Source organism: Chlamydomonas reinhardtii, chromosome 9 (assembly GCF_000002595.2).
Source record: "Chlamydomonas reinhardtii strain CC-503 cw92 mt+ chromosome 9, whole genome shotgun sequence".
Taxonomy (NCBI): Eukaryota; Viridiplantae; Chlorophyta; class Chlorophyceae; order Chlamydomonadales; family Chlamydomonadaceae; genus Chlamydomonas; species Chlamydomonas reinhardtii.
In genome coordinates, this window is record NC_057012.1 from 2,661,054 (window position 1) to 2,678,538 (window position 17,485).

The 17,485-nt window shown below is 65.1% G+C and overlaps 4 protein-coding genes across 4 annotated transcripts; 2 read left to right on the top strand and 2 right to left on the bottom strand.

Moving 5' to 3' along the window:
* Positions 1–4,516, bottom strand: CHLRE_09g389950v5 (uncharacterized protein). Its single transcript, XM_043065526.1, has 10 exons — positions 4,245–4,516; positions 3,911–3,981; positions 3,252–3,810; positions 2,789–2,928; positions 2,306–2,482; positions 1,972–2,102; positions 1,776–1,849; positions 1,268–1,546; positions 988–1,090; positions 1–770 (listed from the first exon to the last, which is right to left on the bottom strand). Exons 1-10 carry the CDS (start codon positions 4,278–4,280, stop codon positions 595–597), a joined length of 1,746 nt encoding a protein of 581 aa, XP_042921015.1. The 5' UTR covers positions 4,281–4,516; the 3' UTR covers positions 1–594.
* A 100-nt stretch (positions 4,517–4,616) lies between these two features.
* On the top strand, positions 4,617–9,048 carry CHLRE_09g389900v5 (uncharacterized protein). Its single transcript, XM_043065523.1, has 8 exons — positions 4,617–4,916; positions 5,040–5,315; positions 5,576–5,972; positions 6,092–6,173; positions 6,379–6,441; positions 6,679–7,396; positions 7,874–8,045; positions 8,373–9,048. Exons 1-8 carry the CDS (start codon positions 4,731–4,733, stop codon positions 8,525–8,527), a joined length of 2,049 nt encoding a protein of 682 aa, XP_042921016.1. The 5' UTR covers positions 4,617–4,730; the 3' UTR covers positions 8,528–9,048.
* Positions 9,049–9,056: 8 nt separating this feature from the next.
* CHLRE_09g389902v5 (uncharacterized protein) lies at positions 9,057–10,996 on the bottom strand. The gene is made up of 4 exons (XM_043065524.1): positions 10,110–10,996; positions 9,900–9,936; positions 9,683–9,739; positions 9,057–9,409 (listed from the first exon to the last, which is right to left on the bottom strand). The coding sequence occupies exon 1, from the start codon at positions 10,946–10,948 to the stop codon at positions 10,721–10,723; it is 228 nt and encodes a 75-aa protein (XP_042921017.1). The 5' UTR covers positions 10,949–10,996; the 3' UTR covers positions 9,057–9,409; positions 9,683–9,739; positions 9,900–9,936; positions 10,110–10,720.
* A 160-nt stretch (positions 10,997–11,156) lies between these two features.
* On the top strand, positions 11,157–17,424 carry CHLRE_09g389850v5 (uncharacterized protein). The gene is made up of 2 exons (XM_001694508.2): positions 11,157–11,557; positions 11,807–17,424. The coding sequence occupies exons 1-2, from the start codon at positions 11,349–11,351 to the stop codon at positions 15,540–15,542; spliced, it is 3,945 nt and encodes a 1,314-aa protein (XP_001694560.2). The 5' UTR covers positions 11,157–11,348; the 3' UTR covers positions 15,543–17,424.
* The last annotated feature ends 61 nt before the right edge of the window (positions 17,425–17,485 follow it).

The window sequence follows — 17,485 nt, forward strand, 5'->3', positions numbered from 1 at the left end:
GGGTAGCGCTTTGCGTTTAAGGCGTGAACATGAGTCGACGCATTGTGACTCATTTCGCTTGGTGTCTCCTGGCCTTCGCAAGCCCAGGCCGCGTTCAACATACCCGTTTAAAGACGCTTTCACGCGCTTGGCCATACAATCAGGCTCACACGCTGTAGTCATACCGGCAGCCCAGGGCATGCAACTCAGATAGCCCGCAATATCCACCTGCACTGGTCGTGCCTCCAACCCATAGCCACTGTGCACTTCTTGTGCACTAATCCTGCACTAACTAAGTGACTGTCAAACACGTAAGATTCAGCCGTCATTGTCTAGAGCGAGTCGCCAGAGCTATTCCAGCATAACCTTCGACACGTCTTGCCGTCGCTGACACCGTGCCGGTTGCGCGCCCCCCCAGTCCGTCGAGCTACGAAGTCCTGCCGCCGCCAAACCCCACGTCATACACTACATACCGTACACACACACGTGTCAGCAATTGTCAACGCTCGCCTATACCTCGCCTTCTCCTGCACGTCGGTCAGATCACACCATCGCACGTCACTTGCTGTCAAACCACACACGTCAAATAACCAACTTTGGGGCTGCGTTATCAAGTTACTCCACAATCACTACCAGGTTGTAGATGAGTGCCACCACGGCCCACAGCGCCAGGCCGATGACTGCCATCATGACGCAGTTGCGCGCCAGCAGCGAGTCGTTGGAGTGCGGCACCACCGCGTTCTTCAGCGTGTTGGTCAGCTCGAACAGCCGGTGGCTGATCAGGATGTACACTGTGCGCGGGTTGCGAGTTGGAGGCAACGCGCGGGTGAGGGTGCGTGAAAGTTGGCAGGAATAATGCGGGGGTGGAGTGGATGGGGGTGTAGGGTGCAGTACCGGCACCAACCATGCGGCGCCGCGCGCAGCGATAGGCAGAGTCAGCCTGAGAGCAGCTGGGTGTCCGGAAGTTCACATGCAACTATGCAACATGTGTACGATACAGGAACTCACATGCCGACACCAGCGCGAAGTTGAGCAGCGGGTAGCCGGGGATGAACACCAGCAGGCTCTTGGGCTGGCCGTCGGGGATGACCGTCTTCATCCAGATGTGGAACTGCAGCAAACAGAACGAGCAGGAGCAGCAACACCAGTCAGCACACGCCCGGTGAGGACGCCCCCACCCCAAACCACCGCGGGCGTTGGTGCGCGCGCGCCCATCCGTTGCCTGCTCAAGATCTGGCTGATGAACAGCACGGCACCAACTTCCTTCCTTACAGCTCCCTGTGCGCACCTGGCTGATGTAGGTCTCCAGCGTGACGCAGCCCAGCCAGCCGTACAGGCGCAGGTGGTGGATACGCAGCCAGGGCGTCATGTTGCGCAGGATGATCCACAGCGTGATGGGGATCCAGCTGGTGTAGGGGTGCACCTGGTTGTACTCCAGCTTGGGCAGGCAGTAGATGTGCACGTAGTAGAAGTAGCCGGCCACGCCGCACAGCGAGATGATGAACGAGCGCACCGTGACGCGGCGGACGATGGGCATCTCATCGATGTACTTGAGCAGCGCGGCAACCTGGGGTGGCGGCCCAGGAGGGGTTGGGCGTGCAGGTTGGATTGCACGTAAGGCGAATTCCGTGGCCATTTAATTGAGGCCCCCAGATATGCAAAAATGGGCTGTTCGCGTACAGAAGTACGGAAGGAAAACCTTGTGCACATGGACGTGTTAGCGGAGTGTACCCGTATTCCAGGGGCCCGGACACCATGGCGAGCAGCCAAACGACCATGGACCCGCCAGGACTCACCGGCGGGTGCATGAAGGCGCACAGCATGCCGTAGATCCAGATGTAGCGGTCCAGCGAGGAGCGGAAGTACCACTCTGCACGTGGCGTGGCGTGGCGCAGTCGGGTTAGCAGCAGTAGCTCCAGAGGATGGCACCCGACTCGTGCCACACCCGGCGTCCCGCACACAGCGCTTTGCCCACGCTAGCCCGGCACGCACCGTGCAGCGCGTCATTGGTGGGCTTGCGCGGGTCGTTGTAGCCCATGAGGAAGGTGAAGGGGGTCCAGATGGCATAGAACACGGTCTTGAGGTCCCACGTCACGAAGATGAACAGGAAGCAAGCCGCGATCCTGGAGGGAAGGGTACGTACAACGCATGTGAGTGACGGGAAGGGCACATGCGGTGCGGCCGTCAGCACGTAGCACAGGTTTGTGATGCGCTACGGCGGTCCCAAGCTGCGACCCTGTCGTCAAAACCGTGGCAGGCATCCCTCACTCCCATTTGCCAATTGCCGCCTGGGCCACATTCCCCCACCCCCGAGGCTCCGACCCACTTCATGAGGCACCAGAAGTTGTTCTGGTTGTACTGCGGCGCGATGGCGAGCGCCGCGTAAACGAAGACGGTGAAGATGGTGTGCATGGGGCAGATGTAGTAGAGCATGTAGCTGTTGTTGAGCACCACGCACGTGAAGAACACCATGAAGTTGAGGCGCCACATCATCTGCGCGAATCTGAGGGAACCGCGGGGTGTCGGGAAGCGGGAAGCGTGGGGATGAGACGAGTGCAAGGTGTGGAAGTCTAGCAGCGGCTTCAGCGCGTGCCAGCAAACGCACCCAGACCCATATGCTCCCGACAAGTGCTTGCGCTGGATCCCGTGCAGTCTAAAGTTGCCCGTCGGCGGAACAACGGCAGAAACATAGGCAACCGGCAGGCATCGTTTGCGATTCAGCTCCCCCCAGGCCCATATCCACGGTTCCGGGCTCCACGCTTTCTCCGCCACCGCTGACGCGGGTTCTCGCCGCCACGCCAGCGCTCACCGGCCAATGCAGAAGTCCCCGGTTTTGTAGTAGTAAGAAAAGTTGCCGAATCCCGTCATCCACACGTAACCGGCAATGAAGATGCGGATGGCGTTGTACGCCTCACGCGCCTCGAAGTAGTGGTACAGCAGGAACAGCACCTGTGTGGCAGGCGGCCGCAGGAAGCCGGTGCAGTAGATGCGACACGGCGGCTTCAGTAATGCATCGCGCAGAGAATGCGATGGCGCGCCCCGTCCGACAGAGCCGCCGCTGATAGGGTTTGAGTGGGTTAAGACGCCACCTGGGTTGCCTGCCAAGGTCAGGAAACATGGGCTCGCGGGTCTCCATGCTCCCTCCATTTCCATCGGCTTGCTCGGCCAGGCATCCCCCCGCACGCAGCAACCTGTCTGTGCCAACAGCCAAGCTTGGGCTTTCCCCCGCCACCGCCCCGCCCCGCCCCGCCGCGCCCCCGACCACGCCGCACCTGCATCCAGCCCTTCCACTCCTCCGTCTGCGGCCGGTTGAGCAGCAGCGGCATCTTGAACGCCTGCAGGCTGCTGCCCACCGCCACCGACGTGAGGATCACAAACAGGAACACGAACAGGTCGCGGCTGTAGCTCTTCTCGCCCTCGCCGAACACCGTCGTGCGGTCGCACAGGAAGTACCAGCACATCAGCGCGCCGAACTCCACCGTGGTGCGAAGCGTGAGGCGGTGCTTCAGCAGCGCCTTGCGCTTCATGAGCAGGCAGTCCACGAAACCCGAGTGCGCAATGCTGGTCAGCATGTTGCCATGCACACCGAACCCGACACTGGCGGCTGGCTTGGCAGGCACGGCTGGCGGCAACGGCTTCTCAGCCGCCGCGGCATTCGCGTCTGCGGGTGCGGCGCCGTTGGCGCCGTGGTGCGCGGCAGCGGTGGTGGAGACTGTAGCAGTCACCGCAGCGGCGGCACCGCCGCCGCCCACTGCGGCAGTGGTGGGGAGGAGCTTCCCCGTTTCCGAGTCGTCCCGCTCCTCATCCCCGGGCTTAGTTGGAATGAAAGACCTGTGCAGCGCGGAAACCGGAGGTGCTTGTGGTCGGCATGGCTGGCGGGGTAGGAACGTCGCGCTACAAGCAAAGGGCCCCTGGCCAGACAGCGACTCACTGCAGCCAGTTGAGGACCTCAGATGCAATCCATGCCAGCAGCGACCACACGAACGCGACCAGGAAGGTGGCCTGCAGACAAGGGAGGCGGAGGCAAAGGAGGGGGCGGGGGCAACGCGCACGCGCACGCCGAGAACTGAAAAGTGTGCTTGCCGCCAAAACAGCGCATGCCGCTGGCAGCACGATACCGCAACAAAAACTTAGCGCCGCACTCGACACGAGCACGAAACGGACAACCGAGGAGGGTTGTTCTTCCCGCGCAACAGCTTGGAGATTGCACCACGGGCAGCGACTCAGCGCCCTCTTTGCACTGCACGCTTCATCGGGATTCTTACCTGCCCGCTGGTGATTGGGCTAGTAAGTATCGTCATGTTTTACGTCCAGTCCGCTCGTGTACAGTTCGCGCTGAACGACGCTAGGCGCTCCAGTTCAAAGTAAATTTTAGTCCTATGAATAGGATATACTAGCAATCCCGCACCTGTTTGTATTGTATAAGCGAGATAACAACGACTCGCTAGTCGGCCCGGCGGGAGAGTTCCGCGACTCGAGCTAGTTGGGCTATCCCTTCATAGTATATGTGGATCACCTAAGCATGCCCTTTCTGTAAAACAACTGAAGCACACCGGACGACGAGTGAGACTGCAAAAGCCTATGCACCGCCTGCCCGTCCATCGCGGCTGCAAAAGGCACTCCTGCCTCCTGGATCATTTCCCGGATCATCGCATATGTTATACTTGGATTCACAGTTGGATGCATGTAACTTCAAGCAGCAAGGAGAGTAGCAAAAGTTCCTAGAGGATTCTTGGGAGGCCTCAAAGCAAATGAGCACTGACGGCGGCCAGCCGCAGCAGAAGCGGCGAAAATGGGACGTGCCTGCAAACATGCCAGCTGCGGCGCCTGAGGGCCCACCGGCGCCACTCTCTGCTCCAGCGCCTGGAGGCGTGGACATCGCAGCTGCGCAGGCAGCAGCTGCGGCTATCTTCAGCAAGTACCACCCGGGGGCACAGGTGCGCGAGCGGCGGGGGACCCACTTGCACTTGGACTCATCGGATCGTGGAGACATCGCAGCTGGCATGGCTCTGTGGAAGCCTCGGCGCGGAAACCTACGTTTCTTTGTTTGCTTGTCACAGGCGAAGGGCGCCACTCCAGGATCCGCGCCAGCAGTGGCGGCAGCGGCGGGGACTGCGGGGGCGGGGGCTCTGGAGCTGGCGCGGGAGGTAGTCATCAACGACGCCCCCACCGGCGTGCGCATCCACCTGACCAAGCGGGGCGTGCAGGACGAGATCCAGTCACGCACCGCCACCATCATCGTGACGCGCGGCCGCTACTACCCCCCGGGCGTGCAGCCGGACGGCAAGGAGAAGCCGCTGCACCTGCTCGTACGGCCCGGGGCACACGCCGGCACGGTGAGGACGCAGCTGGCTGTGCTGGGAGGGGGGCGTCCTCGGGGACGCCAGCGGCATGAGGCGTCTGCTGCTGCGGGTGCCAGGGCCCGTTCGGTCGGGGTGGGTGCTGGGCACTGGGCGCTGGGTGCTGGGCATGGACCTGCTGTTTCAAACACTTGAGTGGCGGCGGCCCCCGCTGATGCGGGGCAGCGTGTGCACTTCACCCGACAAGCGCCCGCCGACGCGTGCTCCGCTGCCCCATACCGTACGTGCCCACGCAGACGGATGCAGAGAAGCATCAGGCGGTCAGCAACGCGGTGTCGGACATCCAGCGCATCCTGCAGGGCATGCCGCCGACCGCGCGGCCGCCCGCGGGCTCGCCACAGCCGCCAGCGGCGACTGCTGCTGCCTACGGCGCGCCACAGGCCGCGCCCGCGCCAGTGGGTGCACCCTACGCGCCCCACCCGCACCCACATCATCAGCCTCCACCCGCCTACGGCGCGCCGCCTCCTGCGGGCGCCGCTGGCTATCAATACCCGCCGGCCGGAGCGCCAGGGGGGCAGCCGCTGCCGCCCCCCGGGGCTGGGGTAATCACGCCGCCGCCGCCCGCTTGTGTCATCTACACTGGTGTCACGCAGCCGGGCGGCTTCCCGCTAGCTGACAAGATCAAGGGGCCGGGTAAGTGGGACTGCGGAGGGGCTAAGTTGAACACGGTCGGCTTCGTCCGCAAGCTGGGTGCTGGATACGGCGCTGCCCAGCTGATCCCCACGGGTCCAACGCCTTCACTGTGTACGCAGGGAACACCTACGTACAGCACATCGCGACCACTACAGGCGCCACGGTGCAGCTGCGGGGCCGCGGCTCCATTGATGCTGAGGGGTGGGTGGGGGAGTACTGGTGAACGCGCATGAAGCGCTCGGAGGGCTGCAGGGCGGCATTCAAGAATCCGGGGTCAGTGCTGTGGCTTGCGCGCGTGTGTGGGCCCCGGCGGGCTCCGCATAAGTCAGTACGGTACGCATCCTGCTTGCCGTGAAAATTTAAATCTCACCTCCCGGATTTGGAATGGGACACGCTCTGTCCACAGGCCGGACCCCATGCACGTGTTCATCTCGGCGGCGGCACCCAAGGCGCTGGAGGACGCAAAAAGGTGGGTGCCCCGGCGCTTGGTGTGCGGGCTGCTGGATGGGGCCGATGCAGCCTGGGGCTGCGCGACATCGGCCTCGGGCGCCCGCCGCACGTCCCGCAGCGCGACACAGGTCCTGTACTGCGGCCATACCGTACAGGACGAGGGTTTACGTGCCTGGATGCCGTGCCTCTACACTGCTACCCCCGCGCTATTTGAGCATCGCCGCCTTAATAGTCATGCCTGGTATCTCCCATGCAGCCTCGTCCTGGACCTGCTCCGCACCGTGGGCGATGAGTTCAAGCGGTCCTACCCTGCGGCGGCCCACACGGTGCTGGCGCCCGTTGTCACCGCGCCGCCGGGAGCGCCGCAGCCCACGCCCGCCTACGCGCCGCCCGTCCCAGCACCCTACTACCCGCCGCCTGGGGCCCCAGCCTACGGTTACCACCACCCGCCGCCGGGCGCGCCGCCGCCGCAGTACTACCCGCCGCCTGGGTCCTACGCCCCACCCTACGGCTACGCGCCTCCAGGCGCGCCGCCCGGGGCGGCTGGAGCACCGCCGCCGTACGGGTATGCGCTGGCAGGGGCGCCGCCACCGTACGCCTACGCGCCGCCGGGGGCGGCTCCGGCGCCGTATGGGGCGCCGCCACCGCGCCCGTACGCGCCAGCGGGGGCATACCCTGGCAGTGCGCCGCCCGGGGCTTACGCGCCGTCCGGTGCGGGGCCAGGGCCTGCAGGTGCCTACCAGCCGCCTGGGACCGTGGCGCCGGCGTACGCCTCACAGCCAGTGCAAGGCAGTGCGGCGGGGGCACCGGCGCCGGCACACGGGGGAGCCTACGGCAGCAGCGCCGCCGCCACTGGACCCGCTGCCGCGGGCGCTGCCGCCGGCGGCAACAGCACGGTCGCCAACAACGCATCCGGGAGTGGCAACGGCGGGCCGCCCAAGCGCAAGTTCCGGGAAGCACGCGAAGGCGAGCAGGTGTGTGCCGTGCTGAAGCGTGTGTCGCCTGTATGGGAGAGCAGAAACCCTTTGAACGTCCAGATGCTACAGCATTTTGGGCCCAGCACCAGCTATGGCGCCAGCTGGCCGGCTGAGGAGTTGGGCTGACGTGTGGATATGGTCCTAGCGCGGCCGCTGCTCGAAACAAGGGGCACGTCGGTATTCAGTCCCGCACAGCGCCCCAAGCTTTCCGGTAGACAGCGCGTAGCGCTGTCAGCCCGTTTCGCGTGATCGGCGGGTGGCGCTACTGCGTGTTGTCAAACCGCATGCATCCTCTCCGTCAGCTCGTGCAGCAGGTCCACACATTTGTCACATTGTGTCCGCGTACTGACGCCCGCCACGGCTCGTCGCCCGACGTGTCTCGTGCGCATCCCCGGCCCTTCGTGCCGCCTCCCTTGTGCCTCCCTCCCTCTGCCCTTTCCCTGGCTGCCCTCCGCCTCCCTCCTTACACCACAGGCCCGCCCCTCGCCGCCGCCACCCGACAATCCTTACGCGGCCTACGCCGCGCAGTATGGGCGGGGCCAGCAGCCACAACAACAGCAGCAGCAGGGGCAGCAGCAGGGGCAACAGGATGCGGGCGTGGACGCCAAGGCGGCGGCCCCTGCCCCGCTAGATAGGAACGGAGGAGGTACGCCCATCCCGCGCTGCCTGGGCTGGAATGCGCACGCCAGGGTGGCGCCTGCAGAGAGGCGCAGGCGAGCAGCTGCTCACGCCACCAGCAGAGCAGCACGAAGCCCTGGACTGACCTTCCACCTGTGCAAACTGACGAATTGCTGTGCTTCCCGCTCCTGATCTTTCCTGACTCCCGGCCACCCATTGCTCCTGACTAACACCGTTTACTCACTACCTCGCACCCTCTGTGTCCGTTGCCTCCCCGGCACCGCCCTTCCTCCTGACCTTGGCACCCATGCCTCCCGCCCGCCCCACTCGGCCGGTCCCGGTCGCTCGCTGTTAGACGCCCCTGCTGCCGCGCCTGGGGGCAGCACAGTTGCACAGGAGGTGCCCGCAGCGACTGGGCCTGCCGGCGACGGTGACAGCGGCGGCGGTGCTGGCGGCGCCATCACAGGGTCGCTGCATGGGTTGCTGCACGGATATGGAGATGACGATTGAGGCAAGCAAGGCGCGCGCTTTCCACCTGATGTTCATTGCGAGTTGGGCTTAGCTTTACGTGGCGCTTGGGTCTGCGTTGTGTTTGGGGCTGTGTTGTGTGTGTGGGGTTCAGGTGGTGGCGGGGGAGGTGCACGGCCGTACGCCTGCCGTGCGGCTCCTGCCTGAATCGGAGTTGCTGGAGTTGCGAGTGCGCAATGTGTTTGTAGCTTGTCATGCGGGCGAAGGAAGGCTGAGACCTTTAGGATAGCGAGGCCTCTGCCGCCGGGCATTCCCACAGTTAACATGCTGCAAAGAGTGCCACATGTTAGTACATGGTAAAGCCTATCGATCTGGGCGGCAGGTCCAAATCAGCAGCGAGTCCACCTCGCCGCCCCTGGCACGCCAGCTCCCGGTGACGTTTAGCTGATAGCCTGGCCGCCTGGGAGGGGTTGCTTTCACCACCAGGGACGGCAGGTGCCTCGCCCGCACCCGGATAGTGCTGCTGGCTGCGCAACTGCATCCTGTCTTGATCGGGGCGCACCAAGTGTAGGAGTGTACATGTCACTTTGTCTCTCCCGTTGGTTGCCCGCCGGGGAACTACCAGAATCACGCTCGTCCCTCAGGTTTGACCCATCACTGGGCTCGGTGCACGCGCACCAACAATGGTGCACGTCACGGCCATGTCCACGTCCTAGACATCCAACTCACGCATCCTAGCGCGACTCAAGCTGCCGAGCCATCTAAGTTAGCACCTGCAACGGCCACGTCCCCCCATCAGTAGACAGGCGCAGGAGCGAAGAATTCTCCACAGCCGCCGCGCTATTCCGCACCACCTGTCTAGCACGCATGGCCCACAGCCACCAACACACATGCTTGCCAGCTCAACAGCCGCCTCAGTACAGCCTGCATGGGGGCGGGGGGGGGGGCAGGGGGGCAGTTGTTGTTGTTGTGCCTGCCCAAAACCTGCCATCCCAAACCTGACGACCCAACCCTGACGACCCCTGCCCCAACCCTACCCAAAACCTGCCATCCCAACCCTGACCCAACCCTGCCATCCCAAACCCTGACGACCCAACCCTGACGACCCCTGCCCCAAACCTGACCCAACCCTGCCATCCCAAACCTGACCCAACCCTGCCATCCCAACCCTGACCCCAGTATCCCCCCCCCACTCACCAGAACGGGCGTTGCGGGGGTTTGGGGCATGATCGCGGGCCTTGGGCGACTCGCGCGCTGCAGGCAGGCAGGCAGGCAGCAGGGCGGGCACGCTTCAGCGACAGCATTTCTACTATAGGCTCTGTAGGGAATCTGTTTCATGTCATGTCATGTCACTTTGTGTACAACGGGCATTGCGAGGGCGACCAGTTGCAGATAGCAGGCGGCCCCGGCTCACCTTCGCGTTGGCAGATGGGGCGGGGACGACCCGTGGGCTGCAGCGCAGAAGCAGTGGAGGCGGAGTGGCGGAGCAGAAGCAGAGCAGGCAGCAGCAGAGCGCCAGGCGTTCGAGTCAGCATCACCATCCATTGAGGAGCGCGCGAGAGAGCGAGCGAGCGCAGGCAAGAGCAGGCGCCGAAACGCGGCAACGGTGCGCGCGCGGTCTCACCTGCGGCCGCGGCGGCTGCAGCTGCGATAGCTGTGTGTCGGTGCTGTTCCTTGCGGAGCTGGCAGAGCCTTATGGCCCGCCCGCCCACGCACAGGCGCAAAAGGAGCGATACCGGCGCGGCTGCGAGTATTTGTGGCCGCTGCGGTTCCCATCGCGGCGCCCGATCCGTGCAATGCTGTCTTGATGCGACAGAGGCCTTGGCGCCCCTCGCACATCCCGCAGTGTGACAGTGCGTCCATACCGTACCCTGCGGCGGCCCACACGGTGCTGGCGCCCGTTGTCACCGCGCCGCCGGGAGCGCCGCAGCCCACGCCCGCCTACGCGCCGCCCGTCCCAGCACCCTACTACCCGCCGCCTGGGGCCCCAGCCTACGGTTACCACCACCCGCCGCCGGGCGCGCCGCCGCCGCAGTACTACCCGCCGCCTGGGTCCTACGCCCCACCCTACGGCTACGCGCCTCCAGTCGCGCCGCCCGGGGCCAACAAGACCTCTACATGTCACTGTGGCACACAAAGCATGGCTCACAGCGAGACACGTAGGCGTGCACACGCCTCAAACACGGAATGACCGCTCAGTACAACACGGGCGGTGGCATGAATCGGCGCAGTAGGTTACGCAGCAAGTACAAGGGAAAGGCAGAGCTCGGCTGCGAGGGAGACAAATTGACGGCCAGCACCGTTGGCGCTGCGCTTGGACGGACGCATGCCGCTTGGGATGATGTAAGTGCTAACAGCGTCCATAAATAGCGTATAGTGTTGCTGCGGCCCCGCTACCAGGCAGCGAGCTGAGCACGCGCACCATCTCGCACTTTCGACGCTCCGTCGCTTCGGCTCCCACATGCTTGCATTGCCGCTGGCCTGTGCTCTCCCCCTGAACCCGTGTGACTCTTGATGTCTTATGTTGTCACAAACGTCTATGGACGCGTATGTATGCTACTCTGCGGCCAGCCGTGGCAGCTGGCCGTGGGCGGTTGAATGGAGGGGGGGATGGGGGCCGTGCCCGCAAAAACAAATCAACTCGCACACCTGCATGCGTTCACAAGATAACACGTCGCGGGCTCGCTATATGAATGTATAAACGCATTACCGGTCTAGCCAAAGCCGCGAGGAAGCCAAGATGGCTTCAGACTGCAACGAAACCCAACTCTTTGCAGGCGCGCCAGCGTCCTGCACTTTCCAGCAAGCATATCCGATAGTTTGTAGTAATTTAGGCGGTACCGGGTGGTGCTCCGCGGTCAGAATGGTGTGCCGAGGCCTTCGCGAGGCCCACGACAATGCGTGCCAGCATCTTATTTTGCCCCTGGCTAATGGCGATACGCTCAGGGCTCTCGGCTGCGCTCACCGGGGCCCAGCGGTCACACACAAGGACGTCACGAGGCTTCTCTGCAAGGAGCTCAAGCCGCGCACGCTCCTTGTCTACGCTCAAGGAGCCTCCAAGATTGAGACGCTGTGAGTCTTGCATCGAACGGGCTTGTGGGCCGGGGCAGCAGAGGCGTATTGCCGAAAAGTGCCCCCATGTTCGGTCGAAAGGTCACCGGAAACGTCTGTGCTCCTTCTCTGTGCTACCCTATTGGGGTCAGAAAGCCAGATAAGCACCAGTTGGTTTGGTGTTGCTTGCCCCTGAACAGCCCAGCGCACCGATAATAGTACGTTCGGTGAGCGCCGGTTGCCTCAGCATCTCTGCCCTGCACTCTGCAGGGTAAATGCCTGCTCGAGCCCTGCCTGCTCGGAGGTTGAGGAGCTGCGTATCTTCGGTTCTATGCGCCTATCGCCGGCTTCGGCCCCGCGTGGCCTGCGCGAACCAGGGAGCGTCGCCGCGCGCCTGGCAGCGGCGCTTCCCAACCTGCGGCGCCTGTGCATCGCAACCGACTCGCTGCTCGACACAGGCGCGCACCTACGGCAGACGGAGCCGCTGGTCTCCGTATCGCTCCTCTCTCCCTCCGCTTCGGCGTGCTCCTCCCTCTCAGCCGCAGCCGCCACCGCGGACGCAGCGGGCGTCCTCTCGCCGCGCGCTTGCGGCACGCCTCGCAGCAACTTCTTCGGTCATGACGTCGGAAGCGCCGGCGCCGGTGCTGACGTCGACAGCTGCCTCGACATGGAAGTCGGCGGCGTGGGCGTGAGCATGGAGGTGTGGCTGCTGCGGCTGCTGGGGCCGCGGCTGCAGGCGCTCACGCTGCAGCCCCTGGTGCGCGAGATGCCCACCGGCGCGCCCCGTGGTGCCATCCACTACCTGCCCCTTACAAGCGCCGACGCCTTCACCACCTCACAAGACCCGGAGTCCTCGCCGCTGTGGGCGGCGCTGTGCAGCCTCAAGGGCCTGCGAGAGCTGGACCTGGGCTGTCAGCTGCTGCCGGCCTGGCTCTTCCCAGCGGTGCCGCGGCCGCGGGCGCCGCCGCCGCGCGGCGGCGCCGCGTCGACGCCGGCGGCCTGGTTGGCAGCGGCGGCAGGCGCCGGGGGCTCAGCGGGTGCCGGCGGCGGGCCGCGGCCCGGCGTGTGCGTGCAGTCGTGGATGCGCATGGCTCTGAGTGGCTCGGCTGCGTCCGGCTCGGCGCCGGGTGTGTCGTCCTCGGGTGGCTACGACTCGGGCTGCTACACGGATGGCGACACAAGTGACGACGAGGCGGAGGAGCAGGCAGCGGCCGCCGCCTGCGGCGGCCTGGCGGCGGTGTGGCCACAGCTCACGCGTCTGGCTGCCGGCGGAATCCTGGGCCTCGCGGCGCCGAGTGACGACGGCGGCTCGAAGCAAGGCGGCTACAGTGGCGGCGCCGCCCCAAGCGGCCTGGCGCTGCCGCCGCGGGGGTTCCGGCAGCTGCAGCTACGCGAGCCGCAGTCGGTGGCGGCGCTGGCGGCCGTGTATCGCGCCACAGCAGCTGCGGAGGCGCTGGCCGCGGCGGCAGAGGCGCGCGCGGTGGCGGCGGAGGCGCGCGGTGGTCTACGGCCGCGGCAGCTGTGGGCCGCAGCTGCGGCGGAGGGCTTCTCTCTGGGCGCCACCAGCGGTTTCTGCCACGGCGGCGCCGCCGACGCGTCTGGCTACACGCCGGGGACCTTCATGCCGCCAAGCACGTGCCTCTACGGCGAGCCACCAGCTGTGTCGACGGCGCTGGGGCAGGGCTACGAGCCTGACAGCCCCGCCGTCACGGTGGCGGCTGCCGCCGCTGCCGGCACCTCCTCCTGCCCCGCCTCGCCCGCTGCCGCCGCCAAGGCCGCGCAGTCGGGCATCCATGCGCCGTGCTCCGCCTCCTGCTCGAGCTGTGCGGCAGCGCTGGCATCCACGCTGGGTGTGTTGGGTCAGGTGATGGCCCGGTCGCCCGGTGGTGGGCTGGTGCCCCAGCCCAACGTGCTGCTCCTTCACACCAGCCACATCGCGCCGTGGGCGCATGACGGCGCCGATGCGTCGTGCGCGTCGCCTTTGTCGTCCCTGTCTGAGTCGCCCGAGCGCGAGCCGCACCGCCACCAAGGCCAACTCAGCCGCCTGCAGCACAAGCCCCAGCACCAGCGGCACCAGAACCGCCACCGCAACCCCCAGCAGCAGCAGCAGCAGCAACAGCAGCACCGGCAGCAGCCACAACAGCCTGCGCGCACGCAACACAGACCCCAGCAACAGCAGCGCAGTCGTGACCAACGCGTACCGACCGCAGCTGTGTCGACCGCCGCAGCCGCTGACGCAGCCGGCGCGGCGCTGGCAAGGCGTCTCCGGGAGCGCAACCCAGCACGGCGACCATCCGCCGCGCCGCACTTGCCCACACACAACGAAGACGAGGAGGGCGAGCAGCACAAGCGAAGACAACAACATTCTTCATTCTTCACCGCAACGCGCGGCGCGCAGCGCGGCGGCATTAATTCAAGCGAGGCGTCTTCATCGGATGAGGATCGGAGCAATGATGGGGATCAGGAGTGTTCGGACGAGCACACAATTCAGCCACGCCACGATTTGATGGCGGATGCTGTCGCCTTGCTGGTGCGTGCCGGCGGCCGCTGCCGCGCGCTCACGGTCCGCATGTCGGAGAGCCCCGCCGCCGCAGGCGTGACGGCGGGAGCCGCCGGCGCGCCGCCGCCTGGCGGCGGCGGCAGTTGCTGTGCCGGCAGCTTTTGGCGCTACGGCTGCCGCGCCGCAGAGGGGCCCCACAAGCCCTGGCTGGCCGCGCTTGCGCCGCTGGACGCTGCAGGGCTGCGGACACTGACGCTGTGCTGCTTTTCATTTGAGCCCGGCGACATGGCCACGCTGGCGGCAGCGCTGCCGGGGCTGCGAGACGGCGGCTGCCTCGTTCTTGAGCACTGCCCGCTCCCGGCAAGCGCGGCAGCGGAGCTGCGCGGCTTCGCCGAGGTGCGCTGCCGCGGCCTCCCGCCGCCGCAGCCACTGCTGCTGTCTCAGCGTTCCCAGCCGCAGCTGGCGCTGACGCGGGCGGCGCAAGAGCTACAGGACCAGTTGCAGCTGCTGCGGCTGCGGCGGCGGTCGTCATCCGGGACCTGGCACAGCGCAAACGGCGGCGACAACGACTCTCTGTCTGCTGCGGTGGCTGCCGCGACTACCAGGGGCGGCGCGTCCCGGTTTGGCGGTAACTGCGAAGGCCAGCGCGCCGCTCGGGCGCCTCAGGCGGCGGCGGCAGCGGCGGCTACGAAGCCCGAGGCCCATGTTCCTGACGACCAAGACGACAAGCTCACCTGGTCACGTGTGCGCATCGCGCCCTGGGTGGAAGCGGCGGAAGCGCGCGCCCGTGCCGGTCGGCAGGCAGCTGCAGCCGCAGCTGTAGCCGCGCTGCCGGCTGCTGACATGCAGGCTCCATGTGCTGCCGTAGCGCCCATCTCTCCGGTGCAAAGCGCAGCGGCCGCCTGCCAAGCGGCGCGGGCGAATGGAGCTGCGCCACTGCAGATCTCAGGCACCCCCACCAGCTGCTACAGCACGAGCAGCAACAGCGCCAGCAGCAGCAGCCACACGGGGCCTGCGGGCGGCTCGGCCGGTACCGGCGACGACTGGGTCCGGCCGCTGCAGCCGCGCGGCCGGTGGCAGTCGGACTGCGGCATTACCGCCTCTGCCGCCCCGCCTCTTCCCTTGCTTGGCAGCGGCGGCGTGCAGCCGTGCGCGGCCGCCGCCACCGCGATGGATGCCGCCGCGCGCTGTGGCGGCAAGCAGGGCGGCGGCCGTACCGGCAACACGTGCGCTGACAGTGCGCCCGCCTATGCCGCGTCGTGCACGCTCGCGTGCGCAGACGACAACGACAACGCAGGGGAGCACGCCGCGCCGCGGCAGCAGGCGGCACACAGGCAGGACGGCAGCGGCGTGCGGGGGACGAGCAGCAGTGTTAACAGCGGCAACAGCGGCAACGGTAGCGGCGCCAGGGTGCGGCGGCCGGCCGGCAATCTCGCCCTCGCTCTGAGGGCCTCTGCTTCGTCACAGCGGCGCCGCGCTGGAGCATCTGCCTCTCCTGGCAGCTGAGAAGCGTTTGCGGTGAGCGAGTAGTAACGGACCGACGCATGGCGTTGGCTGAGAATGAGGGGCCGTGGTTGTGAGGAAAAGGCCGTGAGACCATTGGTGTCCTGCATTGTGGACCAAGCTAGTGCGCCCGAACGGTACCGGTAAAGGCAATCGAACGACGGGACGTGCCCGAACGATTGAGTTTGACTTACACATTGCTAGCCTTTTTAACCAAGCATTGATGACAGGTGCCTTCGTTACTCAGTTACATTCATCGGCTGTAGAGGTTGTGCCTGTGTGCTTCCTCCGACCCTGTTGTTAGTAGTAGCAGTAGCGCTCATGAGCACTTGCGTAGTTGCGAGTGGCGGTCTGTCCAGTCGGTTTGCCACGTTTGGGTAGTCGTGCAGAACATCTCTGCTTTCGAACATAACTCAACATGGGAATGCGTGGTAGTCAGTTTGTGAGCGCGCTAGTGTGGCCGCATGAATGATGCTTAAGGGTTTAAAATGGTTGTGGTGGGGCTCAGGTGGGCTGATGGGTGATCGAGCATTCGCGGGTGCTGTCGCCGCTTACATTGAACATTTGACAGGACAAGCCAGGCTATACTGAACGCGTCTTCGCGTGCCCTTGGCAGGGTGTGGTTGGTTCCGGCCCGGCCATGCTTAGGTTGCGCTGACCGTGCATGCGTTCCGGCGGGCGCTTCCCACCTCTGTTGCGAGACTGCGTATAGCGTACGACGGACCCGAGTCCGTTCTCATTTGGTATATCAAAACGGTAAAAGTACAAGTAGTTTGGGTGTGCATGTTTCTTGAGCGTCTGGGAGGCGTGGCGTAGACGTTTGGGGTGGCGTAACAAGCGGTTTGCTCGTTCTGTGCGCAGTGTTGATGGATACCAGTAAGTGGCTTGCTTCAGCGTGGCGCGGGAGAATTACACACGGGGTTTGTTGAGTACTTAATCGGCGCAGCGCTGTGCGTCTTTGTTAAGACACACGCATGGTCGGTCGCGTGGTTTGCGGTCGCAGCGCGTGCGGTGTCGTGTTTGGTTTCGTTTGGTCCACCCGGTGAATTGGTAGTGGTTGTTTGTGGGTGGGATTTAAGTAACCGGCAATCGCTAAGAGCCCGCTCGGGGTGAGCAGTACATGATGACGTATCTGGCGGGCCATGTAGGTGCCAGGACATACGAAGTTGCTTAGCAGCAACAAGGAGGCGCCGATGAGTGACCATCCACAACTGAACAACATAAACTTCAATGTAGGGCAGGTGCTTTGTAGGGACTGTGTACCGTGCTGATAGCTGCATGGCGGGAGACTGGGCCCGTGTGGATGGACGTGCGGGAAGGGCTGGGCGGGCGTGTGTGAGCGGTTGCGTGCGGGCGTGTGGATGCCGCCAGGTACTGGCAAGTGGCATTGGGCGTACGGTTTGCGGGCTGGAGGGTCGCGCCCGCACCACAGTGCAAGGCATGTGAGGCGGCGGCAGAGGTGGAGACTGTGTTGGGGACGGTAGGTGTGGCGGCAAGACCATGGCGGCAAGACCACGGGCGCATAGCACTCGGGCGCCAGTGGGGGGGGGGTCTCTGGTCAGCGGGTGTAGTAGTGTAGGCACGGGGCCCGAGATGGGCTGTCGTTGTGTAGGCCTAGCTGGGCAAGGGCTGCAGGCAGTCCCCAGCCGTGTGGGTTTTCTGACGTGCAATGGGAACTACAGTAGGTGGGCGGGCACACGGCCACTGGGCAACCGCACCGGTGCGGACACCCACTTGCAAGCTGGGAAGATTGTTTGATGGAACTATGGTAGGTAGAGCAGCGCGCCCGTATTTTAGGTTTGTCTGCCGAGACAACCGGGGCAAGGGCAGAGAATTCATACGGGGCTGGCGTACATTGCGCCGTTGTGTGTAATTGGGAGCACAAACAATCACAGTGCCCTCCACGGGTGCGATATGCCCCCACGGTTTTAGGGCCCACGGGCGAT